The sequence below is a fragment of the Narcine bancroftii genome, chromosome 4 (genome assembly GCF_036971445.1).
Source record: "Narcine bancroftii isolate sNarBan1 chromosome 4, sNarBan1.hap1, whole genome shotgun sequence".
In the NCBI taxonomy this organism is placed as follows: Eukaryota; Metazoa; Chordata; class Chondrichthyes; order Torpediniformes; family Narcinidae; genus Narcine; species Narcine bancroftii.
In genome coordinates, this window is record NC_091472.1 from 297,150,305 (window position 1) to 297,169,378 (window position 19,074).

Here is a 19,074-nt window from a genome sequence, read left to right on the forward strand (position 1 = left end):
GGAACAAAAATAAATTGATAGCTTATTGCAAACACTTCGATTTTCATTCTTCTGTCAATGTTTTCCTTAAAAGACAAAGGGCCCCAGGATGTGTATACCTGATAGCTCACATTGGAGAAGCCCACTCCTGAAACGACTCCAATTCACACAAAAACAGGAGTCAAAGAAGCCTCAAAAGGACCCAGCCTATCACTGAGAACCCAACTTAGTTGCATTCTCTTTTAAGTTAGTTATCAGTCTGGTTCTCTTTCAGGCTCCTTTCCCAGCAGTGATGCGAGCATGCAGACACTCACACACAAAAATCTTTGTTCAGTTACCCCATAGCCACTACCCAACAATCACCCCAACCGCACCCCCCCCCCCCACCACCACCAATGATCACCTACACCAGACCATCACAATCCAGAGGACCCTCCTGCCCGTCATGTCTCTCCATTCGCAGCCTTACCCAATTTCTTCTCCAACTTTAGAAAAAGCAGCGAAAACAAGGGGAAGACATCTCCCTGTGCACGGTTAATGCAAAAGCTGTTTGTCCCTCAGCAACTGGGATCTGCAGATGAGGATCCAATCAGGACAGACTGGCAATATCAAGTCCTCCTCCTTGCTGATGATCAGCTTGGGTAAGCTCAAAGTCTGCCTGCATAGTCCCCTGCTCCATTTCCTATACGCTCATGCTCACTTAGCGAAGTTCAGCTCTCAACACAATTTACAAGCTCGCTGACGACACCATCGTTGTTAACCATATAATGGAAAATGAGTGAGAATATAGGATGGAAATTAAGAATCTGGTCGTGTGGACCAGAACAGCCATCTTGATCTCAATGGCAGCAGATGACAGTAGTTGGAGCTTGTACCCTCAAGTTCCTGGGAGTCCACATATTGGAGGACCTCTATTAGAGCCAGCACATTGAGGCAATCATGAAGGCATCCCAATACCTCTACCTTCAAAGTCTGAGTAGATTTAACATGTCATTGAATAATCCATCAAACATCTGCACATATACCATGGAAACCACATTAAGTGGTTGCCTAATAACATCGTTTGCTAACAGAAGTGCCCAGGAATGCAGAAAAACTGCCAAAAGTGGCAACCTAGCCGTCACCATGATGGGCACCAACCTAAAACAACCTTGAGACCCTGTCTCAAGGCAGCCATCATCCCACAGAATTTCCATAACCCTGGTCATGATCTCATTGTACTGCTCCCTTCAGGCAGGAGGTAAAAAAGCCTCAAGTCCAGCATCTATTGGTTCAAGAGCCACCCACGCACCCCAAATCTGTCATCAGACTCACGACCTCCCCAATACTACCTTGACCATAAACTATTCCAGGACCATTAAAAGATCTGTCCATACAAGTGAAATACCACTGTAGCAACTACTCCAGTAGAGCTACTAAATGAATTCACCAGATTCAGTGGTTAAGTCAGCAAAAACTCTTTATTCAAATATGCCTCCCCTTTTAAATCCATTCCGGACCAGATACCCAGAACCGGAAGTGACATCACCCCATGCCTGCAACTTACCTGATGGGTACTTGTCTTAAAGTAAAAGGCAAAAGGACCCCCGCGCCATCTTGAAGGCTACTACCCGGCCGCAGCACCACGCCAGGTGAATGAGCAGCGATCAGGCCCAAGGTGCTACGCAGTCATTCGGCCAGCTGCAAGGGAGACGGTTCGACCCAGTGTATTACGCGGCTGCTCGATCTGCTATACCACTCCCCCAGAATTGTCGCCCAAAAAATGAACTGGCTGCACGCACCTTAGCCGGACACCCTCATTTCCTTGGCTGGGGGCAAAGAAATTGGGGTAGTAGCGTCCATGTGCTGGTTTGAGTCTGTCTATAGCAAACGGTGAGAATGTCCCCCAATGTCTAAAGTGTACACAAGCCCATCCCTTTTGATCACATGGATAGCCTTCATACGGACGTTACAATGGTGTTCCTGGGGTCTGTCTACACATGAACATAAAGTTTGTGTCGAAGAGTTGAAATAGTGGGCCAAGAATTTTAGCAACTGCCAGGATGAAATGGGGCTAGAAATTCACCATGCCCAAAAATTGCTGCATTCCCTTAACCGTGGTAGGCTTTGGGAAAGCACTCTGATGGATAAGGGAAACACCCCTTCTGCCGTAATCTTGTGTTCTAGGAAATCAATGATCGTTCTGCCAAACTGGCATTTGCTAGGGTTGACGGTAAGTCCGAATTCATCGAGCTGTTGGTACAGGCGGCACAAGTTCAGTGGGTGATCTTGCTCATTTTGACTGGCGATGAGGATGTCATCTAAGTATATGTATGCGAATTCTAAATCCCTGCCCAAAGCGTCCATAACTGCTGGAACATTTGAGCAGCGTTCTTCAAACCAAATGACATCCTGAGGAATTCAAAAAGTCCGAAAGGAGTAATAATTTCCGTTTTGGGAACATCATCTGGATGGACTGGGATTTGATGATATCCTTGAGGTAATCCTTGGAAAAGACACTGCAATTATGCAGGTGGGGGGTAGCAAAATCCTGTATATGCGGAATGGGGTATCCGTCGGGAGTAGTTACAGCTTTGAGCCTGCAGTAGTTGCCGCAGGGTCTCCACCCACCGGTGCTCTTGAGCACCATATGTAAAGGTGATGTCCAAGGGTTGTTGGAACGCCGAATGATACCCAATTCCTCCATGGCTGTAAATTCTGCCTTGGCCTGCTGTAGTTTATCTGGCATAAATCGGAGGCCCCAAGGTGTCAATGCAATGGGACACGACGTGGGCCGATGTCGAGAAACTGAATTTAGGAGAGAGCACACCAGGAAGTTCATTAAGCAAGGCAGCATAGGTGTCAGCGCGTAGAGCGTGCACTCCGAGTAGGGAAACTCATTGACTGCTGCTTATCAAAGGGTATGTTTGGAAAATAGTGGCATTGACTAGCTTCTTTCACTTAACGTCAACTAGCATGTCTTCGGCCTGTAGGATATCTGCACCCAAGACAGGTTGTGCGATGGAAGCCAAAATGATATTCCAATGGAATGCTGCCTCTCCTATCTTAATTACGATACGTCACGTGCCAAAACTGCGAATGGAAGTCCCATTCGCAGCTTGAAGGGAAAGTCCCTGTCGCTCATACATCATTTCGAAGTACATTGATGGGAGAAAACTGAGCTCATGAGAAACTGAGCTATGAGAAATTTGCACTTATAAGCTTCATCATGAAGATAGAGGCCAGTACTCGTGCCAGCTACAGAGATCACTACTGGCAGCTGGCTGTCATTTCCCGACAACTTTTTCAGGCCTGCCACTGCCACCATGGTAGCCACGTGGGGGCTCGCATCTACGGGCATTTTTGCCCCACTGGCAGTGGTAAAAACACCATTCTTGGTGCTTGTCAGTACCTTCATCCATTTTTGTGCGCAAGGCACGGGAGCTGTATCTGTCGAGAACATGGGCTGTATGTGGGCAGACTCTTGCCTTGGTGTGCGGTAGAATCTGTCAGCCTCCCAGGCCATGTCATAGGGAAGGCTGAAATCCATGTTCACTATTGATATGGAGACGTCACCCGGGAGCTTTGCCGGGAATAAGGTCTCAAAAAGAAAGCACTTGGAATGACCCTGTGAGCGCAAGCATTTTGTTCATTAAATTGGATGGATTCCTATCGCCTAGCCCCTCCAGATTTAAAATTCGCATGCCCTGTTCGTGCCTGGTTAATTCCAGGGTGTCCAGGATGGAACCTGGTGTATTGGTTGTCTGCAGGGGGATGGGGGGGCGGTCCCAAAAAACTCATTTATTTTACATCCAGTGCTCCAACTACGTGCCAAAACTTTGTGTCTTCAGCTGTTATCCTACGAAGGTGGAACTGGGTCGCAGCCTGGTTCAGCCACACTCGAGGCTGCTGAGCCCAGAAAGGGGGGAAAAAGTGAATGCCTACTACGTTAACTGCAGCTGTGGCAGCAACTGCTGTTGTTGAGTCCATGTTGACTGTGGGATTCAAGCTTCGGCTGAATCTTGAAGTCGGGGTCACCAATTGAAGCGACTGCTCCAGTAGAGCTACTGAATGAATTCACCAGACAGTGTTAAGTTAGCAAAGACTCTTTATTCAAATCTGCCTCCTATTTTAAATCCCTTCCGCCCCAGACAGCCAGGACCAGAAGTGACTTCACCCCGTGCCTGTAATTCACCTGAAGGGCGCGTCTTAAAGATGACGGGAGCCCCATGCCATCTTGAGTGCACAACTCCCCAGTGCCACATGGCCCCCCCCCCCCCCGCCCCGGTGAGTGAGCAGCGCCCAGGCCCGTGGCCGCTCGGCCAGCTGCACATGCGATGGACGGTTCAGCCCACCGTGCTAGATGGCGGCTCGGCCCGCTACACCACTATTTTTCATGCACTGGCTCCAACTGTGAAAACTTATTTATTGATTCATATTTATGATTCCACTTTATGTCTTAGCATATTGTGGTGGTTTACTTTGTATTTGGTGTATTTTATATACCTGTTTGCAGCAAGTAAGAATTTCTGTGCATCTGTGCATTGTTTTTTGTGTACATGACAATAAACTCTCAATACAGAAGTGCCTAGATCTTGATCTTTGAGCACTATTGATGGTCTGGCCAATGGCCCCATTCCCCCCAGTGCAATAATGAAATTGTGGACCACTTCCCTTTAACCCAGTGCAATTCACTGTCACCATAACAAACCTCTTCAACTCAAATTACTAAAATAGATTGCACAGGGGAAAAAAAAGTGTAAAGGCATAATTTTTTTTTTTAAAAGCCTGGTGGATCACAATGGCAAGCTGCATGGATGATTTTGGCTGATCCATTTTGGCCCGGTAACTTTTCTCATGAGCAACATTCTGCTCTATTGATGGCCCCATTCAACCAATGCAACTGGAATTATCTGTGTACTGCATGCGAAATCAAGCATACGGTTCTGCTGATTCAACTAATGCAGACGCTCGCAATTCTCATCGACCACATTGTCAAATTTGATACCATGATCATGTGGATTCACTTTATAAAAGAGTCAGTACTTTCTAACAAAGTGGTGAGCGCACAATCATGCCCACATCAGGATCTTTCATTAGGCTCAGCTTAATGGTCTCTTTCAAGCTATTCTCAACAAACTAAAGGCAACAACAAGTGACACATGTACTTTGACAGAATTAGTCCATTCCCCAGTCAAGTCTACAAAGTTCAGACTTTTCTACAATATGATTAGCAAGTCTACAGAAGATCATGAAAGTAAATTAATTATTTGAAAGGTTCCACACCAAAACATTGGAGCCTTATTTGATGTTTATTGACTTGAACCATAATAATTCCAAATGTATTAAAAGGTCTTTACAAATTGGAAAATTATTGCTGGCACAAGTATGCTACTATATTAGCATCACTGCACTCTGGTACAGTTATTACACCAGGTCAATTTACTGTCAGCCAAGATGTTTCATCAACATAAAACAATTATTTTGTTGCTCAAAGAAGATCTTGTGCTGTTACTCAGCACTTTTATATACAAAGGACATTATTAGCAACAACAGCCTATCACACAGGCCTGTAAAAATAAGAATTCGACAACTATCACATCTATTGCACCAGGCTCCCTCCTGTGATCAATACAGAAAAGGACCCTACCATTCAAGATAGTGCTACAAGCTCCTCCCGAAAAAGCAACTTAATATTAAACAAGGGACTAGAAATTATTTTAAATTAATTTTGTAAATGGACTGCATTAGATGTGCTTGCCTTAAGACATGAAGAAAGATCTTAAAGGTATTTCTAAGGCTGTATTTTGTAGTTTTCCTCAAGTTTTCATTTATCTTTCCTGCTTTAAAAATATTAAAGAAATCCATGGGTAATTTTTGAAAATGAAACGTACATATAGCCCAGCAGCACATTCAAGGGGGGTGGGGTTGGGGACTCCTTTCACCCAGCTTTATCGCCATGGATTTATTTTGTGGCTGAATAAATATCAGCTCAGTGGCTCCCCTGCAGAGGGTCCATTGATAGCAAAGCAGCCCTGCCAATCTCTTCAACAGATATCCATGGTTATAAATGGGCTCAAGAGGGAGGAGGCTGGGGAAGGGTTGTGAATCTGGGCAGACAATAGGAACTCCTGCAGCCAGCAGAATACAGGTGCTGGAGAGGAAGAAATGCGGCAGTCAGCTGATCACACTGATGGGAGGAGCAAGTAGCAGATGGCTTGCAGAAGTTAGTCCAAAAGGGCAATCAGGTGAATTTGAAAAGACTTCCCCACTGAATTATAACCAAATTTTAAGTAAAGCAGAACACATTTCCCTAACTTTTGGGTGAGAATGCAATAGGTTACATTTCACAGATCACAATTTGAACAAGTCTCTGCAAGTATTAAAAATGCCATTTTTAAAAAGTTGTATTTCCACAATAAAATCTAAACAGGCTTTGAAAATCTCTGCAAAAGATCATCAAAATATTTTTCTTTGTTGTTACTAATCTTGTCAAGTGTTTATGATCACATATTTGTGAATCATTTCTGTCCTTCTACTAAAGGAATATAATTGGAGGGTTATATTATTCCTGCTTATATTAGCAGGGCAGCTTAAGACTTGCAGCAATGTCTTGGTTGCTTACCCATGGACTCATCACTAAGGTCTTTGAGCAAACAAGGAGAAACTAGAAAGATTCAGAAGGTCAGGCATCAACAGAGTATGTTTCAGGTTGGGAGCCTTTTAACCGAAACCCTCAAAAAAAATGTTTCACTCTGATTTTCCTGCTCCTCAGTGACTACCTCTAGAAGTATTTCAGGAAGGGAAAATTTGTTCTCTTGTCTCTGTGAGGACATCTGCTGATGGTTTGGTTTTTGTCAAATCTTGGCAGGTGGTTAAATAGAGACAGGAGACACCAAGGAATTCTCCAGCAACAAGCCTCATGTTGCTGGAGCAATTTCCTCAGCTGCAGACAAGTGCAACCATCTCTGCTTAAGATCTGGACATGCTCTACATATACCACAACAAGACTAGGTTCTGTTGAACTGCATTCCTCACCCAATTTCATTTTTCCCAGCAACAAGGTGACCTGAGGTTCATTCACGGAAAGGGGATTGGAAGCTGGAAGGAAGCTTCACACCTGCTTGCTCATAGACCAAAGACCTTTGCTCTCTTAAAGACCACTCTTCTGATACTCCAGATTACAATACAAAATTACTTAATGGAGAGCAACAATAAACACATTTCCAGCTACAAGTCTGGCTGGTTGGATAGAAAAGTGACAAATGGAAAAAGCATGAGGTAATGTCTCCACTGATCCTTAAAGTCACAGGATCAGATCATAAAGTGGTTAAAAAATCTGACATCATGTGCCCTCTGTTATTAACCAAGGCACAGACTAAAAGAGTGAGATGAACACACATGCATTCACGCACAAGGAGTAGCTGCTAAGTTTCTCAAGCCTGCTCCACCACCAAATACGATTGTAACTTCAATTCCACATTCCCACCCACCCACGTGCATTCTGCATCCAGACTACAAGAGGACTGCATTAAAAAGGGTACAGGAGATGCTCCCTTGTTTGGAGAAATTTAGCTGTGAAAAAGGACCGCAACTTGCTGGCTGAAAGGGTGGGAAGGACAGAAAGCCATGTACCATTCTAAAGTATTTAGATATGCAGTGGAACCCCGTTATAACGCAATGGATTGAGTCCAAAAAAATTATATATATATATATATATATATATATATATATATATATATATATATTTTTTAAAATCAGATTGTGATAAAACAGTGTCGTGCTAAATCAGGGTCACAAAACAGCGTTTTCACAAAAATCTTCTTAATTTCTTACAATCATCAATTTATTTCTCAAAAAAGCAATCAATGCCTGAATACAGCATGTCACTAGCAGCAAGCAAAATGCTTCTGAGCTGGAAAATTTGTGTGGTCCACATCCTGGATCTTCAGCCTCAAGGTACCCAATGACTTCAGACACTTTCAGGGGTGGGGTGGAGGCTCCTCATCGTCATCCTCCAGTGGTTCAGGAACCAGTGCTGTAGTAACGTTACAGATGATCTCGGAATCAGTCAGATGTTCATATGTTGGACATTCATCATAGCAGAGAACCAATGGTGAAAATCTTCTTTTCATCACACATCTCTTCATCTGTGAAGCCGTAGAATTCTTGCTCATCATCACCTTCATCTTCCTTGGTAGATTTTCGTGATGAAAAGGCTGGACCCAGACCCTTCTCCCAGCATTTTTCCCTCCCACACACGAGGAGCTCACTACTGCCCAGCCCTTCCTACCTAAGTGGCAAACTTCCTTAACGTTCATGCTTTTCAGATAGTCTTCCAGCAATGTTGATTTGTCTACAATTCTACAAATTAATTTCCACCTGCAATTCTGCTTGAACGTGGAGATGATCCCCTGATCTAGGAGCTGGATCTTAGATGTAGTGTTCATTGGGAGGTAAGAAACTCTGATCTTTCCATCGCAGCTTAATAGGTTGGCAGGTGGGTGGGACAGTTGTCAAGCAAAAGAAGAGCTTTGAGTACTAGCTCTCGCTTACGCAAATAAGCGCAGACAGCGGGGACAAAAGTTATGCAAAACCAATCAAACAGTAATGACTTCATGTTGACATGGTGGAAACAGTAGGGCGAGCAAAATTTGCCAATCATGAGCGGTTTTATCTTGTGTTCCAGTCTTGTTAACACCAAACAACAATGTCAGGTGATCTTTGCATTGTTTGAACCCCTTATGTCGATGGGCTTCAACTTCGCTAGACAGCGCGTGATCTGGGATCATCTTGCAGCAGAAGCCTGTTTTGTCACAGTTCCACACTTATTCTTTGACATAGCCACTTCTTCTAAGAGAGTTTTTAGTTCTGCCGGGTATTCGCTGGTAGTGGCACTGTCGGTTGAGTGAATTTCTCCAGACACTAACACTTGAGTAATCATGGGACGATGTTTCAACTGGTCTGGCCATCCATTATTAGCTTTGAACTGTGAGGTTTTATCCACTGACCAGCTAGTCAAACTTCTCGGCTTGAGCTTTGAGAATAGGCCTGGAAATTGGAAGGCCTTCTGAGCGTGCTTGAACGAACCACTCGTACAGGGAGTCATCGGGGCTGACGTCTTTGGCTGTCTGCACATGTTTGGCCTTTAATCCTGTCTCTTCCTCAACTTTCCAAAGTGACACACTTAACTTATCTTCCTGAGATTCCCAGCTACTAAGTGTTGATTCAGGTATGCCGAGAAAGTGCATGAAGCTCAACTTTCACTGAAAAAGATTTTTGTCTTTAACAGTGCGCTCCATTTTGATCTAAAAACAATTTCAATTCCAGAAAGAGGAAAAGGGGTCCACTGGCTGATCGTGTTATATCCAGGTTCGCATTAAATCAGGTTGCGTTATATCAGGGTTCCACTGTATACTTAAAGAGACAGAACTCTGAACTTAATGCTGAAAAGTAGGATTAAGCTGGGTAGCACTTTTCTGAGCAGCGCAGACAAAATTGGCTTGGAGGCCAATTGTCAGTTATTTCTGTGGCACTACTTTCACTCTTCAGTGACACACAAGAATGGCTGATAATCTAGAATATTAATACCAACTCTTTTAAATAAGCTATGATTTTTCAACTAAACTGGTATTTTAAGGTGATTAGGACCATTTATATCCGAGTCTCATGAATTAAATTGAGATTAATTTTGGAATATTGAAAGCAACATATTGCTGATACCAAATGAAGCAATTTTTCTATGCGTATGTAAGGGCAAAAATTGGTCAAGCAATATTGGCAAAGCTGATTAATACCAAGTAACCTGCTTTTTAACTCAATTATGATAAATAATACAATTAAACTACCGATCACAATGCCCAACTGGATGTCTGGTTAATAGCAGTACAAGACAATAAAAGGACACTACTTTAAGATTGTTATTGAAGTTTGCAACATTGCAAAAATTAAACAGTACAATTATATATTGAAATGCAAATTACAAGAAAAAAATCACCCCTGTTAAATCAAAATCCCCAACATTATAGAAGGTTGGCTATGAAGTGTCAACAACCTACAAATAAATAGCACAGCATCAAAGCTTATAACAACCCTAAAACTTTAGATAGCGGTCATGGTCCAGAAAAGGATCCCATGTCTTTAGGAAATTAGTATTTGAATCTTTAATGGAATATCTAATTTTTTTCTAAACTTAAACAAGACATCATTTAACCATTGTAAGTTTAAAAGGACATTACATATCAAAATACAATTGTGCACAAATAGTATGTTTGTTATGCAGACTGGAGTTAAGCGTACTTCAATATCATTGGGAAAATATGGAAAAAAAAGTCATCCAACTTTATACAATTTTATTCTGATGTTGGAACTGCAGGAATTAACAGCTTCAGTTGTCTTTTGGTCCATGTAGTCTTTATCACCTCTGAATGCAACTTGCATTTACTTGACTATCTGCAAAGTATTTTCAATCCCAAAGTCATGAAGAAAATTCACTTAAAGCAGATAACGCTTTAAAAATATTCCAACAGTGAAAATGCAGTCAAAGGATAGGATCAATTGGGGCCCCAAGTAGGAAATCCACCAAGTGCAGATGGGATGCATCTGAAGGGAGGGGTGGGTGGAAACTGCAGTGGAAAAGTATTGGGGTAGTAGCAAGTGGTCAGAGTGTTTCAAATCTTATGACCCGTTCACAAGATTAAGACAGTAAGATACAAGTCAGTAATCCCTGTAGGTGTAAAAAGAAAACTGCAGGAAGGAAAGTAGATTCAAAAACATTGCAGGTCTGCACGCCTCCATTCTCTCCCTAATCATGTATCCAACTGAATGCCTTCTAGCTAATGCTCTCCAATCTGGGCAACATCATGGAGAAAATTTTCTGCACCTTCTCAAGAGCCTCCACATCCTTCTTGTAATGTGGAGACCAGAACTGCACATTCTAGACATGGCCTAACCAAAGTATTATACAGCTTCAACTGTTCTTCCCAATTTTTGAGGGCAACCATGGCATATGCCCTCTTCATCACTATCTACTTGTGTTGCCATTTTCAGGGAACTATGGACTCCCAAGATCCCTCTGTAAATCAATGCTCAAGGAAACAGCCACTTGCTGTGTACTTTTTCCTTACATTTGACCTGCAGAAGTACTACAGCTCACTTGTCCAGATTAAACACCATCTATCATTTCTTTGCTCATATTCCTCCCTGGTCTATCTCCTGCGGTATCATTTAACAACTTTCTCCACTATCCTCAACTCTACCAATGTCTGCAAACCTAGTAAGCAGCTTTTCTACAGGTTCATCCAAATCATGTGCATTTATCACATACAATGGAACCCAGCACTGATCCTTGATGGACATGGGGTTGCAGTCAGAATAACAACCTTCCATCACTATCTCGGACTTCTTTGGCAAAGCCAATTTAGAATTCAACCTTCCCTCTCCAAAGATCCGACATGCTATAATCTTCTCGATCATCCAATCACGAGGGAACTTGTCAAAAAATATTACTAAAATCTATGGATAACAACATCTACTACCCAAACCTCAATCATCTTCATCACATCTTCAAAAAGATATCTCAAGTTTGCAAGATCTGACTTTCCCTACACAAAAGCTATTCTGACTATTATTAACAGGTCTACTTTTTTTTCCCCCAGATCCAATCCCAAAGAATTTTCTCCAACAATTTCCCTATCATTAATGCAAAGTGAAATAATTCTAAGTCAGCAAGTCAAATTGACCAACTTGCTCAGAGTTCTTTAATGAATTTGGTATCTTAGCCTTCATAAATTCAAGTATTGAGTACAGGAGTTAGGATGTTATCATAAGGTTGTTTAAGACCTTGGTGAGGTCAAATTTGGAGCATTATGTGCAGTTCTGCTCTCCAAAGGTAGGATATCAGTAAGATTGAAAGAGTGCAGAGAAGATTACTAGGTCTGTGGCCGGGTCTTCAGGAGTTGAGTTAGAGGGAAAGATTAACAGGTTAGAACTTTATTCCTTGGAACAAAAAATAAGGGGAGATTTTATAGCAGTTTACAAAATTATGAGGGTATAGACAGAGTAAATGTGAACAACACCAGGTTAGTCAATAGATGCCTTAAAGAAGTTGGAGTATTAACTTTTCAGATCTATCAACTGCCCTTACGTGGAGCTGCAGAGCAAAGTAGTTCACTAGAAGTAATATAAAATTTCCACTAGGAACAAGATGGAAGCAAATCTCCAAAAACAAAGCAGATAAAATTTAACAAAGTGCAACACGTTCAGCCTTGTAGGTGGAATAAATTTTAATTAAATCAATCTAAATAGTACCATTTTTAAAGCAGTCCAGAGAGAGGTCAAGGGTTCGGTTATCAATCTCTGCAGGTGGCTGGACAGATTGAGTTGCCCTTTATTCTAAAACGTTGAGCTTTAAAGACAAGAAATAGAAAGCAGAATGGTGCATTAAGCAAGGAACTCGCATTAATCCTTTGCATCACTAGTTAGGCCTCAACATTGTTCCAAACTTCCAGGTAACAGACTTTGGAAAGAATTTCAAGGCCTGGGGGGGGGGGGGGGGGAAAGCACAACAAAGCTTTGCTGGAATGATACTAGCGCAAGGTGTGTGGAGACATCAGAGATGGAGTTGTTCTCATTAGAGCAGAGAAGATTCAGAAGAGATTTGGAAGGATGTCCACAACAATATAAAGCAGTCTTAATAAGAGTAAACCAAACCAAGAGAGTCAACAATTAAAACTACACACAGAATTCAAGGTGATTGACAAAAGAATTTAGAGGCAACAAGAGGAAACTATAAACCACAACGAATAGTTGTGATTTATAATGTAGTTTTGAAAGGTGATAGAAATGCTTTAAATTGTACTGTTCAAAAATAATTGGCAAATAGTTTATAAATAATTTCAGGATAAGGGTAAAGAGCAAGGGTGTGTAATTAACTGGGAAAGTCTCTTCTAGTGGCAGCATCTATGCTGCATTATACTCTGCTATGGAACCTATTTTTTTTTTAAAACAAAACACGACTGAATTTAAGGTTCTAGGACTCAACTATCACGCATTACAACTCCAACTCATTAGGTATTATGAGAATGTTTCTTCTCTGAAAGAATAAGGCAGATTGTGATGCAAATTCATAGCCTGCAGCTTTCATATTTTTGAGGACAGAAGGAAATTTCACAGATAATCTGATAGGGTGAATTTCTACCAATGAGCTAAGATAAATATGAATTTATTATGCACAGATCCAGGCACAGTGGATGAAAGTTCTCACAAATTACTAAGTCGTGCTTTTAGGAAGCACTATCACAGCCTTCTATGACCACATCTGTGGTATGGTTTGAAAACACAATCTGTCGACTGTAAAGATTCTAATTTCAAACCACAAAAATAGATCATTCCCCAATGCTGCATTCACAAGAGAATTACATTTAACTTTTACATCTGCACATTATAGTGATAATTCGCAATTTAGAATTGCATTCATATTTGGATATTATTTTGTTCTGCACAGGTCATGGAATTTTTGTTAATGCAGAGTCCAATTGATAATGCTCTTTCTGCTTAACTTCACAAAATAGAGGAGCAAGAGTACCCTCCATAATGTTTGGGACAAAGACACTTTTTTTTTTATTTGCCCGTGCTCCCATTTTAAAATTTGTAATCAAACAATTCAGGTGATTAAGTACACATTCCCAATTTTATTCAAGGTTATTTGTATACATTTCAGGGCACCACAATGTTTGGGACATTTGACTTCACAAGAGTTTGTAATTACGGAGGTGTGTTTAATTGCTTCATGGGTGCATGGAAAAGAGAGTTGGGATTGTTTCTAAGTTTTTGACCACCTTTGGAGTCTTTTGTTGCATTTTTCAACAGGAGGACCAGAATTGTGCCAAATAAACCATTATGAGGCTGAAAAACAAGAATAAAACAATAAGAGGCATCTCCAAACTTTAGGATGGCCAATATCAACAGTTTGGAACATCATTAAGAAGAAAGAGCACACTGGTGTGGACATCTCAATGACTACTGTCCAGAGAATACTTTTATGAACAGAAATACAGAGGCTACATTGCAAGGTGCAAACCATTAGTTAGCCAGAGAAACAGGATGGCCAGATTACAAGAGCCTGCAGAATTCTAGAAAAATGTCTTGTGCACAGATGCGACCAAGGTGAACCCTGTATCGGAGTGATGGCAAAAGTGTGGAGGTGTAAACGAACTGCCCAAGATCTAAAGCATAACATCTCATCTCAAACATCGTGTTATGGCTTGAGCATGAATGGCTATGACAGCAACTGGCACACTTATCTTCATTGATGATGTAACTGCTGATGGCAGAAACAAAATGAATTCTGAGGTGTATCGAAACATCTTATCTGATCAAGTTCAAGCAAATGCCTCCAAACGCATGGAACGCATTTCATCCTACAGACAATCCCAAACATACTGATAAAGCAACAGAGGAGTTTTCAAAGCTAAAAACTGGGAAATTCTTAAATGGCCATTTGAGCATGTCATCCGTACCCGGAGGAGAAAATTTAAGGGGACAAGCCCCTGAAACAAGCAGAAGCTGAGGGGGGCTGCAGTAGAGGCCTGGCAGAACATTGCCAGAGAAGATACTCAGCACCTAGTGATATCTGTGAATCACAAGGCCCTTTTACATTGCCCTTGAAAGACGATGCGTTTCACATCAGCTCCTGTGTAAAAGCCTAACCTGCCTTCCCAGGACACCAATGCTGTAATGCTGCAGGTCCCACCCCCTTTTGCACCAGGATGTCGGGTCCCTATGTAAAAGGTCGTACTGAACCGGCTTTTCTTGGTTCAGTTTGAACACTCTGATCCAACCCGACCTGGCTTTAAGCGCAGGTCGTTGACATGTCAATTTGGTGGTATCTCTATGTGCATATCACTTGCATGCAAAGCACTGTTCTAAAATGACTACTTTAATATAAATACCATCATGGTGTCCCAAAAATTATGGTGCCCTGAAATGAGGGAATTCTGTATAAAGAGTGCTGCAATTTCTACAGGGTCAAACCAAAATGTACACAAATAACCTTGAATGTGCATTTTAATCATATGTGAATTGTTTGATGGCAAATTTAAATCTGGAGCACAGGGGCAAATGAAGGAAAAAAAGTCTTTGCCCGAAATATTATGGAGGGTACTGTACATCAATTCTATAATGCCATTCACTGTATGGGAACTACCTGCAAGCAGCTATCACATTACTGTGAAGTGAAAAATGAGACTACTTTCAATGTAATAAGAACAATGCATTATAAAACTGTCCAAATGATACAATTTTTATCTCAACATGTGAAACTATCCTCCCTCGGTCAAGGAAATTAACTACAAAAGAGGCTGAATAAATAAACCTCCATTATCTACAAATGAAATAACACAATTTTTTGAACCAGAGAAAAAAAATGATAACAATGTGGTACAAAGCAGCAACCTCAGTCCAAAATAATGCAAACATATGCCAACTTTTTTTTTTAAAAAAAGAATTTATGTATACTAAGACAGAATAACCAATATTTGGTTTGAGTAACTTGCTCCTTGTGTTCCAACAAAAACATTTAAAAACAACATCAAAAAAAATGCTGAAGTGTGTTCAATGTGATAATTAATGAAATGCAACAGGTAGTCCTCCTGAAAGCCTTGCAATATAGACCAACTCAAACTCAAAGCTCAAAATAATTTTTGGAGTGGCAGCACGAACAACTCCGAGATTCTTTTTTTTCCTGCAGGCCAAGCAGTTTCTACTTATACTGCAAACTGTACTCAAGAAAAAAAGATACATGCACAAAAGAGAGAAGAGTAAACAAAAAATGTAAACAAACGGACTGTGCAATAGAGAAAAAAATAATGTCCAAAACCAGAGTCCTGAAATAAGACTGTTTGTTTAGGAGTCTGATGGTAGAGGAGTAGCAACTGCTCCTCAACCTGGTGGTACAACTTAGAGATACCGATACCTCTTTCCTGATGACAACAGCGAGAACAGAGCACGTCCTGCACGGTGTGGTTTCTTGATGATTACTGCTGCTCAACGACAGCAGCGTTCCATGTAGATTTTCTCAAAAGCAAGGCTGTAGACAGGGCCGTGTCCACTACCTTTTGCAGGGCCTTCCGCTCAGAGGTATCGATGCCCCCACTCTCGGCTGTGATGCAGCCAGTCGGCACACTTGCCTCCACACATCTGCTGAAGTTTGCCAAGTTTTCTGATGACCTACCGAACCTCTCCAAACTCCTGAGGAAGTAGAGGTGCTTTCCTCACTGTGACATTATTAAATTGAGACCAGGAAAGGTCCTCCGAGATATTTGCTCCCAGGAATTTAAATCTGCTCACCCTCTCCACCTCTGAGCCCCCAATGATCACTGAATCGTACCCCTTGGGTTTTTCCCCTCCCGAAAGTCTACCTCGACTTTGGTTACATTGAATGAGAAGCTGTTAGTCCACCCTTCAGCCATTCTCCCTCCTCTATCATTATCTCATGCAAGTACCAGATAAACATTGCCCTCCAAAATGCTAACATGGGACCTTCTGCATGATGCAATTGACCCAATGAGGCCTCAGTTTAAGGCCTGAATTGTGAGGAAGTAGCTAATAGGCACCAACTGCATCAGGATAGCAGCATAGACTTCTCTGGACACGTCTCCACAACATTCCACCTCAGGAGGTTGGAATGCACCATAATGAGCTACAGTGAAAGAGCAACTCTGAGGCAGATAGACCCATTTAATTATGATTCAAATTAATGTTTAAAAAAAAAATTAACGAGTCAAAAAATTGGCCACTTTAATTGACTTGAATGGAAAGAAAATGTAAATGCACAGCCAAAACTTGCCTCACAAATGAGTGTCAGGTTTACATCCATGTAAGTTGTCCAGGTTAGAAAAATTATATTCACCCCATTAAACCTGGAGGCGAAGTGCAAAGGTGAATCAAAAGTATCTGCTCAGCTATCCGAGCAGAAACGCTCAAGGGCGTAAGTAATAGAAGCTTCCCAATGAAAAGGTCCCATTGAGAGGTTTATTATCACTCTATCAGAGGGTACAATTGCAATCCAACTAAATACCCCCACCCCGTTCAGTTTCCACGGCCATGGCGATGGATCAGAAGGAAAGTTTGTCCCAGGGCAAAAGCAATGACTGCGCTTTTCCGGACGATTCAAACCTCCGACCCACCTTTCTCCGTCCCGCTCCACCGCCCGCGTGGAAAGGGCAGGGCGATGGGGACAAGTCGTATCAATGACCGAGAGAGAACGGTCCTGATCTGAAACAGGTTCCCCAAAGCTGGGGACAGACGCGCCCCGCCCGCTGTCCACAGCCCGACCGCATCAAGCAAAGGAAACGTTTCGGGCTCTCTCATTTCAAAGATGCCCTCGCTCCTCTCCACGGGCTTTCCCCGCCGCTGCATTTCACTCTCCAAGCGACCACGGCAGAACTCGGGACGGTCTCGGCGCCGGCAAGTTCTCCCCTCGGCTCACGCCCTCACCGCCTCAAACAAGTTGCCGTGTGACCTCCGCTCATCTCCCTCTGCGGGCTTCACACCCCGTCGGTCAGCAGGAACGCTGGACTTGGGGGGCGGGGGTCCTAGCCCACATCATCCCCCCGTCTCGGATGGGAGGCATAGGGCTCAGCCGCCGATTCCCCACCCACCTCCTGGTCCACCCAGCAGAAGGGAGCTCCGCGAACAATGAAAAGCCCGAAGTTTGGGCAGCGGGGCCGAGCACTCACCAGGACCACCACGAAACGCTCCTCCAGCTCCCCCGGCTCGGGCATGGGCACTTTCAGGGGCACGCTGTGAGCCCGCAGCTCGGGGTGCTGCGAGTCCATGCTGCCGGCGTTCCCCATGGTCGCTCTCCCTTCTCCTGCACACAAACGACAGACAGAGGACTCCTCCTGCGATTCCCCCCCCCCCTCTCTCTCTCTTCTCCTGCAACGGCCACCCTCTCCGGCGCCTCAGCGCCGAGCACGAAGCCGACAATGCGGGCAAAGCTCCGGGTCTCCGCCGAGCATCTCAGCTGCAGCGGGGAGGTCAGCGCCGTTCGCCCCGCCGCGCCGTCATCCTCCCTTCGGCGGCTCTCCCGATCGCCTGGCTTTGGCGGCTGCTGGGCGGACGGAGTGAACGGTGCCCTCTAGCTCCGACTTGCACCATCGAGGCACCACTCCCCGTGTGGGCAAGGCATGATTCAGGTTGAACGGGGCAGCTTGCTAATCCTTCGGCTCGGTGGACACAATAAGCGCTTTGATCCCCGACCCACAGCCAGCCAATAACCCCAACAGCGTTTGCGCAACAACGAGGCTCCTCTGGGTGGGGGGGAGGGGGGGGGGGGACTTGCTGGACTCTGGGAGTTGTAGTTTCCTCTCCCGGCCACTTTGCCCAGGCTGCTGCATTTGCACTGGTTCGAACCCGCCGAACGCGAGTCTTGACGTGACCGTGTTTCATTTATTGTGACAATCTTGTTTTAAGAATTGCTTGAGCTGCGGTTCATATTCCGCCACAGGCATTAGATATCCTCTTCGAGGAGAAAGGTTTAAAAACTTGCATTTGCTTCCAAATGAATGGACTTTGCACATGGTCAGGGCCAGTTTGACATGGATGCTGCTCCTTGACCTCAGGCCAAGGAGCTAAGTGAATTGTATTCACGATTGCAATGTAGCCACATCGAATCCTACAGCACAGATTCATCAGGCCCCTCCATCCAGCCTTCAAAATCAAATAATCAATACTAAGCCCATTTTTGCAAATAGCCCATTGAAGTTTCAAGTGCTCAGAAATGTGATGTCTCACCGCCCACACAGGAAGTGCATTCCAAGCCCCAACCCCTGTCTGGATGGGCCAACAAAAAAAATGTTCCTCAAGTGCGCTCTAAAATCGACTCGTTCCCTTAGACGTATACTCTCTGGCCACAGACACCTCGGGTACTTGTTGGAGAAAGTTTCTCCCTATCTCTCTGTACCCCTCATCATTTTGAATTCCTCTATCACATCCTCCAAAGGATTTCTCCTGTCCAAAGAGAACAAACCCAGTCTCTCTTCAGAGCTGAAACATTCCATTCCAGGGGATCATCCTGGTGAATCACCTCTACACTCACACTCATGACAGTGCATC

At 43.3% G+C, this 19,074-nt stretch overlaps 1 protein-coding gene across 3 annotated transcripts in view; it reads right to left on the reverse strand.

Annotated features, from left to right (window-relative positions):
* Positions 1-18,260, reverse strand: part of fmnl2a (formin-like 2a) — a 268,529-nt gene extending 250,269 nt beyond the window's left edge. For 2 of the 3 annotated variants that reach the window (XM_069935529.1, XM_069935532.1), the window contains exon 1: positions 17,697-18,260. In XM_069935529.1, the coding sequence (XP_069791630.1) occupies positions 17,697-17,813 (117 nt within the window). In that variant the 5' untranslated portion in view covers positions 17,814-18,260. The remainder of the gene's footprint in view (positions 1-17,696) is intronic. The other variant, XM_069935531.1, reaches the window with a different exon arrangement.
* Positions 18,261-19,074: the final 814 nt, after the last annotated feature.